Source organism: Coenobita brevimanus, chromosome 10 (assembly GCF_032717465.1).
Source record: "Coenobita brevimanus isolate Jiangsu-jjx chromosome 10, ASM3271746v2, whole genome shotgun sequence".
NCBI lineage: Eukaryota > Metazoa > Arthropoda > Malacostraca > Decapoda > Coenobitidae > Coenobita > Coenobita brevimanus.
The window spans coordinates 7235443-7252942 of NC_136963.1; the positions used below are offsets into that span (position 1 = coordinate 7235443).

The 17500-nt window shown below is 43.4% G+C and overlaps 1 protein-coding gene across 1 annotated transcript in view; it reads left to right on the plus strand.

Annotated features, from left to right (window-relative positions):
• The window catches only part of LOC145410269 (uncharacterized), a 78828-nt gene that overhangs the window by 18847 nt on the left and 42481 nt on the right, over positions 1-17500 (plus strand). The window contains exons 8-10 of the mRNA XM_080280459.1: positions 7611-7846; positions 8687-8774; positions 15048-15617. Coding sequence (XP_080136585.1) covers positions 7611-7846; positions 8687-8774; positions 15048-15617 — 894 coding nt within the window. The remainder of the gene's footprint in view (positions 1-7610; positions 7847-8686; positions 8775-15047; positions 15618-17500) is intronic.

Consider the following 17500-nt stretch of genomic DNA (forward strand, 5'->3'; position numbering starts at 1 on the left):
TGTAGTCATAGATTTTTATATATATATATATATATATATATATATATATAATGATGCTCGTCATGAAGAAGTGCTATGGAAGGGTGTAGAACCATAGTATTTTTTTTTTTATAATAGATTAACACTAGAAAATGATGCTAGTCATGAAGAAGTGCTGTGGAAAGAATGTAGAGAAATAATATCATTTTGAGGGAGAATAATAATTTACCACTAGAAAAATGATGCTAGTCATGAAGAAGTGCTGTTCAAGGAAGGTAGAGCCATAGTTTTTTCTTTTTTATATAGATTTCCACTAGAAAAACGATGCTAGTCACGAAGAAGTGCTATGGCAGGGGTGTGGAGGTGCCGTTGATGTATAGGAAGTAAGTTACCTAAAGACGAATCTGTACCAGGTTGCTAGTCACGAAGAAGTGCTATGGCAGGGGTGTAGGGCTGCCATTGATGTATAGGAAGTGAGTTACCAAAAGACGAATCTGTGCCAGGTTGCTAGTCACGAAGAAGTGCTATGGCAGGGGTGTAGAGCTGCCGTTGATGTATAGGAAGTGAGTTACCAAAAGACGAATCTGTGCCAGGTTGCTAGTCACGAAGAAGTGCTATGGCAGGGGTGTACAGCTGCTGTTGATGTATAGGAAGTAAGTTACCAGAAGACGAATCTGTGCCAGGTTGCTAGTCACGAAGAAGTGCTATGGCAGGGGTGTAGAGCTGCCATTGATGTATAGGAAGTGAGTTACCCAAAGGACGAATCTGTGCCAGGTTGGTGTTAAGGGAGTGTTGTCAGGGAGGGAGGCGGAGGCCGAGGAGCGACCCCATTAAATCAGCGGGCTTTGTTTATGTCCGCAGGGCTCCCTTCCCTCCCTGGCTGGGCTGGTGTCGTCAGCGGGCGTGAGAGCGGGCGGGGCAGTGGGCGGGAGATCCGTGGCCTCTGGGGGTGGATTTGATACATTCCCCGCCCCCGTGTCCACTATAGGGGGTCCCGTGTCCTCAGTGGGGCCGCCCGTGTCCAGTATGGGGGTCATGGAAGGCTCGCAGGATCCGGGGAAGAAGTACGAGTGTGTGTTCTGCGGCCGAGCCTTCAGCCATCGCGGCACGTTGACCCGGCACGTCATGATCCACACCGGCGAGAAACCGTTTATGTGCCAGTTTTGTGACTTTAGAACCTCTCGTAAAAGTACCCTGAACTACCATCTACATTCGTTACACGCCTCTGTGGTATTAAAGCAGTGATATGACTCGCACTGGGGAGAAGCCGTTTATGTGCCAGACGTGAAACTCTCGGATAAGTGCTCTCATTACCATCTACACTTGTTACACGCCTCTGTGGTATTAAAGCAGTGATATGACTCGCACTGGGGAGAAATAGTGGCTATGATTCGCACTGGGGAGAAGCCGTTTATGTGCCAGACTTGTGAAACCCTCGGAAAAGTATGCTTAGTTACCACTTACACTTGTTACACACCTCTGTTTTATTCAAGCAGTGATGGGTATGATTTATGAGTCGCACTGGGGAGAAGCGGGTTATGTGTCAGACTTGTGAACTCTAGGAAAAGTACGCTCATTTACCACTTACACTTGTTACGCGCCTCTGTTGTATTAAAGCAGTGATAGGTGTGATTTATGAGTCACACTGGGGTGAAATGGCAATGATACGCACTGGGGAGAAGCCATTTATGTGTCAGGTATGTGAAACTCTCGGAAAAATACCCTAACCTCCCACCTACATTCACCATATGCCTCTGTTCTTTTAAAGCAGTGATGGGTATGATTTATGAGTCACACTGAGGAGAAATAATGGCTATGATTCACACTGGGGAGAAGCCGTTTATCTGCCAGACTTGCGAAACCCTCGGAAAAATATGCTCAGTTACCATGTACTCTTGTTACACGTCCCTGTTGTATTAAAGCAGTGATTGTATTGTTATGATTCGCACTGGGGAGAGATAATGGCTATGATACGCACTGGGGAGAAGCCGTTTATCTGCCAGACTTGTGAGACTCTTGGAAAATTACGCTGAATTATCACCTATGCTTGTAACACACCTTTGTTATAATAAAGCAGTGATGGGTAGGCTTCACACTGGGGAGAGACCAACAGTGTGACTAAGGCTCGTAAAAGTCCACCAAACATTCACACACTCATTCCCTGCCTGTGTTGTATTAAAGAAGTGTATAAATGAGATTGATGGTGTATGATTGGCAGTGGTGAGTAAGTTAATTGCTCAACACCTTATGCTTCACACTGGGGAGAGACCGGCTGTGACATACCTCTAACAAGCACTTAAAAGACCTCCAATTTATCACATACACTCATTCCCTGCCGGTGTTGTATTAAAGAAGTGTTTAAATGAGGTTGATGGTGTATGATTGGCAGTGGTGAGACAGATAATTGCTCAACACCTTATGCTTCACACTGGGGAGAAATCAGCAGCGATGTAACTCTAACAGGCTCGTGAAAGACCTCCAGACTACCACATGCACTCATTCCCTGCCTGTGTTTTAGTAAAGAAGTACCGTGTGTAAATGAGATGGATGGTGTATGATTGGCAGTGGTGAGACAGATAATTGCTCAACACATTATGCTTCACACTGGGGAGAGACCGGCTGTGACGTAACTCTAACAAGCACTTAAAAGACCACCAATTTATCGCATACACTCGTTCCCTGCCTGTGTTGTTTTAAGGAAGAGTTAAATTGAGATGGATAGTGTATGATTGACACTGGTGAGAGAGAGAATTACCCAACACATCATGCTTCACACTGGGGAGAGACCAGCTGTGATGGAACTTTGACAGGCTCGTAAAAGATCACCAAGTTCTCGTATACAGTTGTTACATATGAGGGAAGGGGTGTACGTTGGGGGGAGGGAGGCTGAGGATGAGATGTAGGGATGGAGTGGAAGTAACGGAGAGTGAGAGACTAACTAGGAGTGTGTGTGTGAGTGAGGTGGAGGAGGAGAGGGGGAAGGAGAAGACTGAGGATGAGATGGAGGGATGGAGTAGAGAGGTATATGAGAAAGGGGGATGTGAGTTGGAGGGAAAGCAGCCAGAGGACAGGGTGACATGGAGGTGATTTGTTTGTGGCCACACCTCATGGAATTAAGGTGTTTGGCATGGGATAGATTGATAGATAAACTACTATATCATCTATCCATATCTATCAGTCAGCAATAGATAGATAAACCAGTATATCTATCTGTCTATCTATCTAGTGACTATGTACAAAAGTGCTCAGTTTTTTTTCTGTTAAATGACAATAAAAAAAATAATACCTTTTTTTTTTTTATTGGCCTTGAGAAGAGGAGGAAGGAAGAGGAGGAGGAGGAGGAAAGGGAGGAAGAAGAGGAGGCAAGGGGGAGAGAAGGGGATGAGGAGGAGGAAAGGGAGAGAGAAAGAAGAGGAGGAGGAGGAGGAAAGGGAGAGAGAGAAAGAAAGGGGAGGAAGGGGAGAGAGAAAGGAAGAAGAAGAGGAGGAAGGGGATGAGGAGGAAAGGGAGAGAGAGGAAGAGGAGGAAAGGGAGAGAGGAAGAGGAGGAAAGGGAGAAAGAGAAAGAGGAGGAAAGGGAGAGAGAGAAAGAGGAGGAAAGGGAGAGAGAAAGAGGAGGAAAGGGAGAGAGAGAAAGAGGAGGAAAGGGAGGGAGAGAAAGGGGAGGAAGAGGAGGAAAGGGAGAGAGAAAGAAGAGGAGGAGGAAAGGGAGAGAGAAGGGGGGAAGAGGAGGAGGAAAGAGAGAGACAAAGGAGGAGGAGGAGGAGGAGGAAAGGGAGAGAGAAGGGAGGAGGAAAGAGAGAGAGAAAGGGGAGGAGGATTGGAAGAAGGGAAGGGAACTAGTAGAGAGGGAGGGGAGGAATGATGGATTATTATTATTATTATTATCATTATTATTATTATTATTATTATTATTATTATTATCATCATCATCATCATCATCATCATCAACATCAACAAGATTCCCAGAAAAACAAGTATATATTTCATTATTATTATTATTATTATTATTATTATTACTACTACTACTACTACTACTACAACTACTACTGTTATTTTCTTTATTAAATTGGCCTTAAAAAAAAAATCCTTCCATCTTGAATGCTGAGTCATACGGTAGATTTAAACTCGAATTTTTTTGTTTATTATAAATTTGGAGATAAGCATCCGGGGCATCATGTGGTGGAAAGAAAAAACTCTCCCTCTCTCTCTCTCTCTCTCCCGTGTTTGCGTAGCGCCGTGCGTGAGTGTGCGTCAGGGTGGAGTAGTGAGCGATGATCCATGGCCAGTAGCGCCCGAACTGTGGCTCACAATCCACGGGGGGTTAAGGGAAAGTTCCCGTTAAATCGAGTATTTTTGTTTTTTAATGCGAGGAAGAAGGAACCAAAGGCCATGAGCCCGCAGTGACAGTTCCCTCCAAGAGAAAAACAAAATACAAGAGAGAGTATAATATGGTTAAGGAAATTCAAAGCACAATAATGCATTGGTTTGGTTATTAATTATTGGCTCAGACTGCTGTGTGTAGCGTTGAGAGTTAGCATACTTGGCTAGATTTGAGTTGCCTGCATGGATTTAGCAGAAAGTACCTCAAAATCTATCTATCTATTTATCTATTGCCAGAAACCTCAATCCCATAAGGGGTGGCCACAAATAAATCACCTCCATGTTCCCCTGTCCCCTGCCATTTCACTGCCCTGCTCCCAGCTCACACCCCTGTTTCTCATATATCTTTCCACCTCATCCTCGGCCTCCCCCTCCCTCTCCTTAAAATACTGGTATCTGAAAATTTCCCTTTATACAGAGTCTTGGTTACGTACTTTGATATAGTAGAAAGTCCAAGGTAACGGAATGGGGGTTGGCTGAATTACCTTATTAAATTGAGCATCTTCCTATCTATCTATCTATCTATCTATCACCAGACACGTTAATCCTGTAAGGGGTGGCCACAAATAAATCACCTCCATGTTCCCCTGTCCTATGCCATTTCACTGCCCTGCTCCCAGCTCACACCTCTGCCTCTCATATCTCTCTCCACCACATCCCTCCATCTCATCATCAGCCCCCCACCTCTCCCCCCTCCATCTCATTCACATACACTCTCCTTGTTAGTTTCTCGCTCTCCATCCTCTCCACATGGCCAAACTTCTGTATGTGTAAATGTTTTAGCAAAATTCTGGGAGAGTGAATTATATGGTGGGATATATAGCACATTGTAATAAATTAAACAATTGTACTACTGCTGTTGTGTACTCAGTGTTCATGTACTGACTATATGTACTCACTCTTGATGTGCTCTGTGTTATGGAGATCGTTTCACTGTAAGCTTCATCAGTGCTCGTTTGTAAGCACTTTAGCAGCGGCGCTTGTTTCGTTTACCTGTAGATCTTGTGTGTTTAACAATCATCTATCTATCTGTTTATAGCCGGATGCCGGTATCTGGTAAGGGGTGGCCATTTGTCTGTCTCTCAATAGCCACATGCCATGATTGGGTCAGGTGTGGCTGTTTGTCTATATGTGAATAGTCAGATGCCATAATTGGGTAAAGGGTGACTGTCTTTGAGTTAGTTGTTTTACGGGGAGGGGCACTAACCCTCCACCAACCCACTTGTTGACACGTAGGGAGCACGTATGGTTTGGTTATATGGTTACCACCCAGCGTTGTAAATGGTTTCTTGGCTTACAGGAATAATAATAATAATAATAATCTATCTATCTATTGCCAGACACCATAATCCCATAAAGGGTGGCCGTTTGACTCGGAGTTAGTTGTTTTATGGGGAGGGGCACTAACCCTCCACCAACCCACTTGTTGACACGTGGGGAGCACGTATGGTTTGGTTATATGGTTACCACCCAGCGTTGTAAATGGTTTCTTGGCTTACAGGAAACCATTTGGCTTGTCACTCAATGTAAAGCCACCTGTAAAGGAAAGAAAAGCAATAAGAAGTGACAGGAAAGATGGGAGAAATAGGAAGAGAGGAGGACAGGCACAGAAAAAGAATGATAAAGGCTAAGGAAGAAGTAGGCAGCACTACATCAAGTGAGTGGATGATGGTGAGAAATAGGAAGAGAGGAGGACAGGCACAGAAAAAGAATGATAAAGGCTAAGGAAGAAGTAGGCAGCACTACATCAAGTGAGTGGATGATGGTGAGAAATAGGAAGAGAGGAGGACAGGCACAGAAAAAGAATGATAAAGGCTAAGGAAGAAGTAGGCAGCACTACATCAAGTGAGTGGATGATGGTGAGAAATAGGAAGAGAGGAGGACAGGCACAGAAAAAGAATGATAAAGGCTAAGGAAGAAGTAGGCAGCACTACATCAAGTGAGTGGATGATGGTGAGAAATAGGAAGAGAGGAGGACAGGCACAGAAAAAGAATGATAAAGGCTAAGGAAGAAGTAGGCAGCACTACATCAAGTGAGTGGATGATGGTGAGAAATAGGAAGAGAGGAGGACAGGCACAGAAAAAGAATGATAAAGGCTAAGGAAGAAGTAGGCAGCACTACATCAAGTGAGTGGATGATGGTGAGAAATAGGAAGAGAGGAGGACAGGCACAGAAAAAGAATGATAAAGGCTAAGGAAGAAGTAGGCAGCACTACATCAAGTGAGTGGATGATGGTGAGAAATAGGAAGAGAGGAGGACAGGCACAGAAAAAGAATGATAAAGGCTAAGGAAGAAGTAGGCAGCACTACATCAAGTGAGTGGATGATGGTGAGAAATAGGAAGAGAGGAAGACAGGCACAGAAAAAGAATGATAAAGGCTAAGGAAGAAGTAGGCAGCACTACATCAAGTGAGTGGATGATGGTGAGAAATAGGAAGAGAGGAGGACAGGCACAGAAAAAGAATGATAAAGGCTAAGGAAGAAGTAGGCAGCACTACATCAAGTGAGTGGATGATGGTGAGAAATAGGAAGAGAGGAGGACAGGCACAGAAAAAGAATGATAAAGGCTAAGGAAGAAGTAGGCAGCACTACATCAAGTGAGTGGATGATGGTGAGAAATAGGAAGAGAGGAGGACAGGCACAGAAAAAGAATGATAAAGGCTAAGGAAGAAGTAGGCAGCACTACATCAAGTGAGTGGATGATGGTGAGAAATAGGAAGAGAGGAGGACAGGCACAGAAAAAGAATGATAAAGGCTAAGGAAGAAGTAGGCAGCACTACATCAAGTGAGTGGATGATGGTGAGAAATAGGAAGAGAGGAGGACAGGCACAGAAAAAGAATGATAAAGGCTAAGGAAGAAGTAGGCAGCATCACATCAAGTGAGTGGATGATGGTGAGAAATAGGAAGAGAGGAGGGCACTGCATTGTGAATAACTTAAAATATTGTGTATGGTAATTACTGGCTTGCTAAATTGCCTAAAACATCCCATATTAAACCCCTGGTGTGCTATACTGTTTTGGTTGACTACGTAACTGGCGGTTTGGAGATAACTGGCGGTTTGGAGATAATTGGCGGTTTGGAGATAATTGGGTAGTTGGGCTAGAGAGAGTAGAGGTAGTATCCTATGTGTGTAAGTCTTGGGCTAGTCCAGATGGTGGCTATGAAGGTATTTATATCTAATTATTAAAGAACATGTCAAACCATAAAAGGATACTGCCTCTAACTCCTCTCTCGTCCCCCCCCTTTAGGGTTCGTTGGTGGGGCGCGAGTGGCCTGTGTGTCGGGATGACCAGGGGCGTCTCTGCTACCGCTGCATTTACTGTTCCCGCATCGACTCCGACAAGAGTAAATGGCGGCGGCACCTTAGGAGTCACACTGGCGAAAAACCCTTCCAGTGCTCCAAGTGTCCATACCGAGCGGCCACGAAGCACGCCGTACTGCGACACGATAAATTCAGACACTCCCTTCACCCTGTCACCATGTAGTCGAGGGTACGTGCGTTTGGCCATTCAGTCTTTGGGAATACACTCCTATAAACACACCTATTCATTTATAGAGCTGTCTCAGGGGGAAATACACTTAGTAGGACTCTAGGCATGTTGTAAAGACGCACACTGGTGAGAGAGAGCACTGTTCACGCATCAGCTGCAATAAGAATGAATGGCACAGACTTTTAAGGAGTCACACAGTCTTTGGGAATACACTCCTATAAATACACCTGTTCATTCATTTATAGAGCTGTCTCAGGGGGAAATACACTTAGTAGGACTCTAGGCATATTGTAAAGACACACACTGGTGAGAGAGAGCACTGTTCACGCATCAGCTGCGATAAGAATGAATGGCACAGACTTTTAAGGAGTCACACAGGCGAGAAACCTTTGCAGAGCTCCAAGTGTCCGTACAGAGCAGCCACCAAGCACGCCCGTACTGCGACACGATAAATTCAGACACTCCCTTCACCCTGTCACCATGTATAGGTGCGTTTGGCCATTCAGTCTTTGGGAATATAGTACTTTAAACACACCTATTCATTCATTTATAGAGCATTCTCAGGAGGAAATACACGTGGTAGGACTTGGTTGGACCCTAGGCATGTAAAGACGCGCACTGGTGAGAGACTGTTACCATCATCTCCGAAAGAGTGAATATCACAAGCATTTCAGAACTCCCTACGTGTCAAGTGGGGTTGGTGGAGGATTAGTGCCCCTCCCTGTAAAAACAATTAACTCTAAGCCCTTGGCCACCCTGTTTGGGATACATGGCGTCTGGCAATGAATGAATGAATGAATTTCAGAACTCACATGAGCGAATAACCCTTCCAGCGCTCTCAGTGTCCACGTAGATCCATTACGAAACATCCCGTACTTCGACCCAATAGATTTTCAGACGCATCCTATACCCTGTCACTGTGTAGATTAGATTAGGGTAACTTTAGTCAATTAGTCTTCAGTGGAGAGGTATATGATAGGGGGGTGTAAGCTGGCGGGAGGGCAGTGAAATGGCAGGGGACAGGGTGACAAGAAGGTGATTTGTTTGTGGCCACCCCTCATGGGCTTAAGGCATCTGGCTGTAAATAGATAGATAGATAGATAGTGTTTAGTTGTAATTTCATCATGTTCATTCCTATTCAGAATTGCACTGGGTAGGATTGTGTGTGTGATTATTGCTACTCCTTTCACGTGTAGGGATGCACACTGGTGAGAGAGTTCGTGCATCAGCTCCTATGAGTCAGGAAACCATTTACAACGCTGGGTGGTAACCATATAACCAACCCATACGTGTTCCCAGTGCGTTAGCGAGTGAGTTGGCAGAGGGTTAGTGCCCCTCCCTGTAAAACAACTACCTCAAAGACAAAGAGCCACCCCTTACCCGATTATGGCATCTGGCTATAGATAGATAGATAGACAAATGGCCTCCCATCGTGGGAATATGGCGTCTAGCTATAGATAGATTGATAGATAAATAGATAGATAGACAAATGGCCTCCCATCGTGGGAATATGGCGTCTAGCTATAAATAGATTGGTAGATAGACGAATGGCCACCCCCAACAAGTTTATGGCATCTGGCAATAGATACGTAGATAGATCGGCTTTGATAAAAGTAACCACCATTGACATTTCACGAATCACACGGTCAAAAAACTCTTCCTGCGTTTTTAACTGTCGCATCGCTAGCCGAATGTGCCGCGCCCCAACACAACAAATTCCAACACTCGCTACACCCAATTGCCCTGTAGTGTAGTGTATGTGTTTTTCTGCAGCCAGAGATTGAGCAGTGTGGAGAGCTGCCATTAGGTGACCAAGGCCGGTGCACGTGAGCAGGTTGAAGCCATTATAAACGATACGAATTATTGTGTGTGTGTGTGTGTGTGTGTGTGTGTGTGTTTGTTTATGTGTACAAATGTATGCAAGCATGTTGAGGCCTTTATAGATACGAATGACTGTGTGTGTGTGTGTGTGTGTGTGTACAAATGTATGCAAGCATGTTGAAGCCATTATAGATACGAATGACTGTGTGTGTGTGAGTGTGTGTGTGTGTGTGTGTGTGTATGCAAGGATGTTGAAGCCTTTATGGATACGAGTGATTTTGTGTGTGTGTGTGTGTGTGTGTGTGTGTGTGTGTGTTTATGTGTTTATGTGTACGTATGTATGCATGCAAGGATGTTGAAGCCTTTATGGATACGAATGATTGTGTGTGTGTGTGTGTGTGTGTGTGTGTGTTCATTGCTACTCCATTCCCAGATAGAATTACACATGGTAGGCGTCTCATTCTCTTTTATTGACACTTTATCCACTTTAAAAGACTCGCACTGGTGAGAAAGAGTACCGTTTACGAAGCTGCCTAACATCGCTTTGTATGCTATTTATGCAGGGTTTGTTCAGTGTGTGTGTGTGTGTGTGTGTGTGTGTGTGTGTGTGTGTGTGTGTGTGTTCCAGCATACTCCTTTCACACTAACTTGGCCTAAAATTGCCATCTCACCATCTTGAAATTTAAGGTGTAGCATTAGATTAACACTTCATTATGATGCTAGTCACAAAGAAGTGCTATGGAAAGGATGTAGAGCCATAGCATTGTCTTTATAACAACAGATTAACACTAGAATATGATGCTAGTCACAAAGAAGTGCTATGGAAAGGATGTAGAGCCATAGCATTGTCTTTTATGATGCTAGTCACAAAGAAATGCTGTGGAAAGGATGTAGGGTCATAGCATTGTCTTTTATGATGCTAGTCACAAAGAAGTGCTATGGAAAGGATGTAGAGCCAGATGCTAGTCACAAAGAAGTGCTATGGAAAGGATGTAGAGCCATAGCATTGTCTTTTTCTGCCACTGAGCTACGTGAAATAAGCTGCAAAAGGATGAATACCTGGGCCAAGTTAAGGTGAAAGGAGTAGAGAGTGTGGAGAATGAGAGACTGATGAGGAGAGTGCATGTGAGTGAGGTGGAGGGGGAGGCCAAGGCTGAGATGGAGGGATGGGATGGGGAGGTATATGAGAGAGGGGGTGTGTGAGTTGGTGGGAGGGCAGCTTGATGGGGGAAGACAGTGCTAAATCTTGTGTATATCGTGCCCTTTGGATAACTAAAATAGATAATAGATAAATAGATAGATAGATAGATAGATCATAAAGTAAAGTCTATCTCAGTTTTTCTCTCTCGTTAAATGGCTGTGGTTAAGCTTGTTAGTAATTTGCGTCATCTGTGTAATTTTAGCATTTGTATTAAGTTATATAGATAGATAGATAGATGAATCAATAGATAGATAGATAGATAGATAGACAGATAAGTTAGTAGATATATAGATAGATAGATAGATAAACTGATAGATCATGTAAGTCCAGTCAGCTCACTCTTGCTTTCTTGTTTCATTATAGGTCAGTGTGGTGGGTGGCGGTGGTGGTGGTGGTGGAGGTGGTGGTGGTGGTGGTGGGGCGGGAGGTGTGGCGGGGAGTGTGGCGGTGGTAGGTGCCGAGGGCTCGGGGCTTTACCGCTGCCCTTACTGTCCTCGCGTGGACCAGTTCGAAAGCAAGTGGTTGCGTCACCTTCGGATCCACACTGGGGAAAAGCCGTTCTTGTGCCCCGTGTGCGATTTCCGAGCCAGTACCAAACACTCGGTGCTTCGCCACGCTCGTATGAAACACCAAACGTGGGGGCAAACACCAGCGGGGCAGAATGTGGGGCAAACGCAAGAACAAGCGGGGCAGTTGGCACCTAGTCTTAACCACCCAACACAAACAGGCATCCCACACAGTCACCCCACACAGACAGGGGCAGGGCAGATGTAGGGTAAGGCAGGGTAGGGTAGGGAAGGGTGGATTGGTGTAGGGTAGGGCAGGGTAGGGTTAGGCAGTCTTGTGTAGGGTAGGGTGGGGCAAGGTAGGATTAGGCATGCTTGTATAGGATAAGGCAGGGTAGATTTGTGTAGGGTAAAAGTAGGGCAGGGTAGTGTAGGGTAGGGTAGGGTATGTTTGTGTGGGGTAGGGTAGGGTAAGATAGTCTAGGGTACAGTAGGGTAGGGTAGGGTAGCTTTGTGTAGGGTAGGATAAGGTATTGTAGGGTAGGTAGGCAAGATCAGCCAATGTTAACGAGACTAGGCATTGTGTGGCTAGTTACAGTCTGAGTAATTCTAGTTTAGGTGTGGTTTGGGGTCGTTATATTATCAGATAGGTCGTTCGAGTAGCATAGGAGCAGTTGTTAAGGGTCAGATGAGGGAGGGGTATTAGTAAACGATGCAAGCCAGCAAATTGGGCAGTTAACGTATACTGCTGTGGTGTGTATATGGTTGTAAATAAATGTGTGTGTGTTTTTGTGTTGGGTGTGTGTTGTAAATATTTGTGTGTGTGTGTGTGTGTGTGTGTGTGTGTGTCATTTATTGTAAGTGCTTGTTTAAATATTTGTGTATTTGTGTGACTGATTCATTTCTTTTTAGAGAGAGAGAGAGAGAAAGGGGGGGAAGGTGAAAGAATATAGCGAGTGTTTTGTTAATCTGAGAGAGAGAGAGAGAATAGAGATAGCTCCTGGTTATGTTCATGTGACTTTAATATTATAAAAAAGAGTGAGACGAATTGTAAATAACAATCATCTTTTTAAAATCTCGTTTCATTCCCCTATTATTATTATTATTATTATTTTCATTATTATTATTATTATTATTATTATTATTATTATTATTATTATTTTCATTATTATTATTATTATTATTATTATTATTATTATTATTATATCAGTGCTACCACATGAAGGCTTCCATCTATTAAGGGTTAATGGGCATCTAAGTGAATGGTTCACGATCGGTGTGGGCGTGCGACAAGGTTGTGTGATGTCCCCATGGTTGTTCAATATATATATACATATATATGTGGATGGGGTGATGAGAGAAGTAAAAACACGAGTAATGGAGAGAGGGACGGCGTTGGTAATGAATGGTGATGGATGGAATATCTCAAATTTGTTGCATATTAATGATGCAGTACTGCTTGCAAATACCTGACAAGAACTTGGTAGGCTAGTGCAGAGTTTTGCTGATGTCTGTGAGCGTCGTGCCTTGAGAGTAAATGTAGAGAAGAGTAAAGTGATGGTTATTGAGAGAAAAGGTGACTCCCAGTGTGATATTACAGTGAATGGAGAGAGACTGGAACTGGTGAGAGAGTTCAAATACCTGGGTACAGTGATAGAAAAGAGAGGAAAATGTGCAAAAGAAGTTGAATGTAGAGTGACACAAGGAAGGAAAGTAGCTGGTGCAATGAAGGCCTTGATAAGAAACAGAGGCTTGAGTGTTGCAGCTGCACGAGGCTTACATGAAGGAGTGTTAGGGCCAACTTTAACATATGGATGTGAGACTATGGTGTGGCATGAAAATGAAAAGTCATGAGTAAGAGCAGTGGAGATGGGACTGCTGAGGAATGTATGTGGAGTACAGAGGGTGGATAGGATACGAAATAATGATTCGTGAAAGATGTGGAGTGAGGAAGTCTGTGGACACCAGAAGCGAAGAGAGTGTACTGAGATGGTATGGTCATGTAGAGAGAATGGATAACAATAGAGTGGTGAAAAGGTATATCTGAGCGAATTTGAAGGAGGGAGGAGGCAAGGTAGGCCAAGGAGAAGGTGGAGAGATATGGTTGATGAGTGTGTGAGGAAGAGAGGTTTGGAAGTCAGTGAGGCTAGGGAACTGACATGAGATCGAGCTGACTGGATGAATGTTGTGAGGAGAAGTGCATGATCAGGGATTTGGCACCCCTTTTTAACGTGGCAGCGTCCGGATTGACTCTATCGGATACGTTTATGTGAAGCTACAGAACGTGGTGAATGTTTTTAGTGTATCCGATAGAGCCAGGATTCCGGGGGCTTGAATGATGAGTGAATGGAAGCGTGGCCCATTGGATTGTGCAAATTTGGGCTGTCTGGACATTGCTACTCCTCACCCTGCCCTAGAGTGGGAAAGGAGGTCCGGATGATGATGATGATGCTGATGATTGTTATTATTATCATCATGAGGGCAGCCATCTTTCAGTTGCAATTCCATGTAGAGAGATAAAGTTTCATAACCCCTTTTAGCTCAGTTGATGGCCAGGTGTAATTATTTTTTTTCCTTCGTAACCAAGGAGACTCTCTTCTGTGTTACATAAATCCTTCCAATATCACCATACTCTCCAAAAAGCTCCCTAACACCTTTTCCTAAGTGATTTATTTTGTTCATTACACCTTACTGTCCTCTTCTGTGTTTTATAAATCCCTCCAGTATCACCATACTCTGCATAAACCTTCCTAACATCTTTTCCTAAGTGATTTATTTTATTACATCTTGTTATTTAAATAATTCCAGTACAGTATTGCATCACCACAGTCTTTGTAAATAATGTACAAAATCACATCAACCAGTCATATCCAAAAATAAATCACTAAGGAAGAGGTGTTAGGGAACCTCCTTTAGTGACAAGAGTATGAGTAAAGAAGCTCTCGAACACATTTTCTTTAGTGATTTATTTTTGGAAATGGCTGGTTAATATCCATTTGTACACTATTTATGGAGAGTTTGGTGATATCGGAAGGATTAATTTAACAGCATAGGACAGTGAGATGTAACAAAATAAATCACTTGGGAGAAGGTGTTAGGGAGCTTCCTTAACCGATGAGAATACAGGTGTAAGTCTGTAGCCTAGAAGTAACAACAACGAACATTTGACTCCAATGCCAGGTGGTACAGTGAGAGTTTTAACCACATCTGATATTATGTAATTGTACGATAAATAAATATATGACAAAAGATAGACGCAGATAGTGAGGTTTAGTTACAGTAGTTGCAGATAGTCAGGTTTAGATAGTTGCTGATAGGTGTAGATAGTTATAAGCAGGTGTGGATAGTTTCAGATAGTTTGAGACAGGTGTAGATAGTTTGAGATAGGTTAGATAGTTGTAGATGGTTTCAGATAGATGTAGATAGTTTGAGATGGTTGTAGATAGTTTGAGACAGGTGTAAATAGTTTGAGATAGGTGTAAATAGTTTGAGATAGTTGTAGATAGTTTCAGATAGGGGTAGATAGTTTCAGATGGTTGTAGATAGTTTGAGATAGGTGTAGATAGTTTCAGATAGTTACAGATAGTCGTGTGTAGTGGTAATGTACGTTTGGCACAAGTTCGTATGGGAGGTCTGACGCTGCGTGTGTTTTTTTTTCACCGGTAGGGGACTAACGGCTTACAAGGCACTCACGTCTGCCCGTTCTGCCCTCAAGCCTTCCCCTTCCACTCGATCCTGAAGCGCCACCTGCGGACTCACACTGGGGAGAAGCCGTACGAGTGTCCACAGTGCGATTATAGATCAGCGTACAAATACCATGTGGCCAGGCACATGAAGATGCATCAGCAACAACTCCTGCCACAACTACCACAACAGAAACTACCACAACAGCTACAAAAACAACCACAGCCACCACCACCACAGCTGCAAAAACAGCCACAGTTACCACTATCACCACAACAATCGCTACAGCAATCTAGGACGCACACACACGGACAAACACACGCACAGACGCCACAAACGCACACACAGACCCCCCAGACCCTCGCACAAGCATCTCGGACACTCCCACAAGGCCAGGCACTACCACAACCACTGCAATCCCTACCACAAACACAACCACAAGCATCATCGTCCAAACCGCAGATGCTTCCACACATTCCCCGCGTCGCCATGGCAGCCAGCAGCCAGGGGGAAAGCAGTGTTGCCACGTTGACAGCTCAGAGTGTTATTCAAGTCATGCTGGGGGTGGACGAAACACACAATCAGACAACACTGCAACACCTACACCAACACGAGTGAAGGAAAAACCCAAGGCAGTTACAGAAGCTCCCTAACACCTCTTCCTTAGTGATTTATTTTGAGATACACACACAGGAGTGATGGCAAATTTATATATATCTTTACACCTGTATTCTCAGCAGTTATGGAAGCTCCTTAACACCTCTTCCTTAGTGATTTATTTTTGGTTACATCCAGAGGAGTGATAGGAAATTACACCTGTATTCTCAGCAGTTATGGAAGCTCCCTAACACCATTTCCTTAGTGATTTATTTTTGGTTACACCCACAGGAGTGATAGCAGATTTATATGTGCTTACACCTGTATTCTTGGAAGTTATGGAAGCTCCCTAACACCTATTCCTAAGTGATTTATTTATAAGTTAGGTGATTTCAGACATAAACACGATAATTCTTTCCCAAAGGACTGTATTGTTAATTAAGAAAGCTCCCTAACACCTTTTCCTAAGTGATTTATTTTGCTTATTATGCCTTACTGTCCTCTTCTGTGTTACATAAATCCTTCCAATATCACCATACTCAGCATAAAGCTCCCTAACACCTTTTCCTAAGTGATTTATTTGTTTATTACACCTTAATGTCCTCTTCTGTGTTACATAAATCCATCCAGTATGACCATACTCTGCATAAAGCTCCCTAACACCATATCCTAAGTAATTTATTTGTTTCCAACATTGCTGTACTCTACTTAAAACTCCCTAACACCTTTTCCTAAGTGATTTGTTTATTACACCTTACTCTTGTCTGTGTTAAAAATATAATTCCAGTATCACCATACTCTGCATAAATAACATGCAAAAGAATATTAACCAGCCATATCCAAAAATAAATCACTAAGGAAGAGGTGTTAGGGAGCTTTATGGAGAGTCACTGCTCCTCTGAACTGTCTGCTTGCATCCCTCCACCTCTACGACGGGCGCGTAGCACCCGTCTAGCAGCAAACTCTCATCCCTTTTCTGTCCAGCTCTCTAATGCAAGAGTTAACCGTTACTCCCAGTCCTTCATTTATGCAACAGGTCAACTCTGGAACTGTCTCCCTCTGTCTGTATTTCCTGCTGCCTATGATCTCCAGTCTTTCAAACGCAGTGTGTCATGGCATCTCGAAATGATCGGATCTTGAATTTGGCTCTCTTTTGTATTTCTCTTGGAAGGAACAATTTTGCAGGCTCATTGCCTTTGGTTCTTTCTTTCCCACATTAAAAAAAAATATATATACTGTATATATATAACAAGAGGAGGACAGTAAGGTGTAATAAAATAAATCACCTAGGAAAAGGAGTAAGGGAGCTTTATGCGGAGTATGGCGATGTTGGAAGGATTTATGTAACACAGAAGAGGACAGTAAGGTGTAATAAACAAAATAAATCACTTAGGAAAAGGTGTTAGGGAGCTTTATGCAGAGTATGGTGATATTGGAAGGATTTATGTAACACAGAAGAGGACAGTAAGGTGTAATAAACAAAATAAATCACTTAGGAAAAGGTGTTAGGGAGCTTTATGCAGAGTATGGTGATATTGGAAGGATTTATGTAACACAGAAGAGGACAGTAAGGTGTAATAAACAAAATAAATCACTTAGGAAAAAGTGTTAGGGAGCTTTATGCAGAGTATGGTGATATTGGAAGGATTTATGTAACACAGAAGAGGACAGTAAGGTGTAATAAACCAAATAAATCACTTAGGAAAAGGTGTTAGGGAGCTTTATGCAGAGTATGGTGATATTGGAAGGATTTATGTAACACAGAAGAGGACAGTAAGGTGTAATAAAATAAATCACTTAGGAAAAGGTGTTTGGGGACCTCCTTAACCCACAAGAAT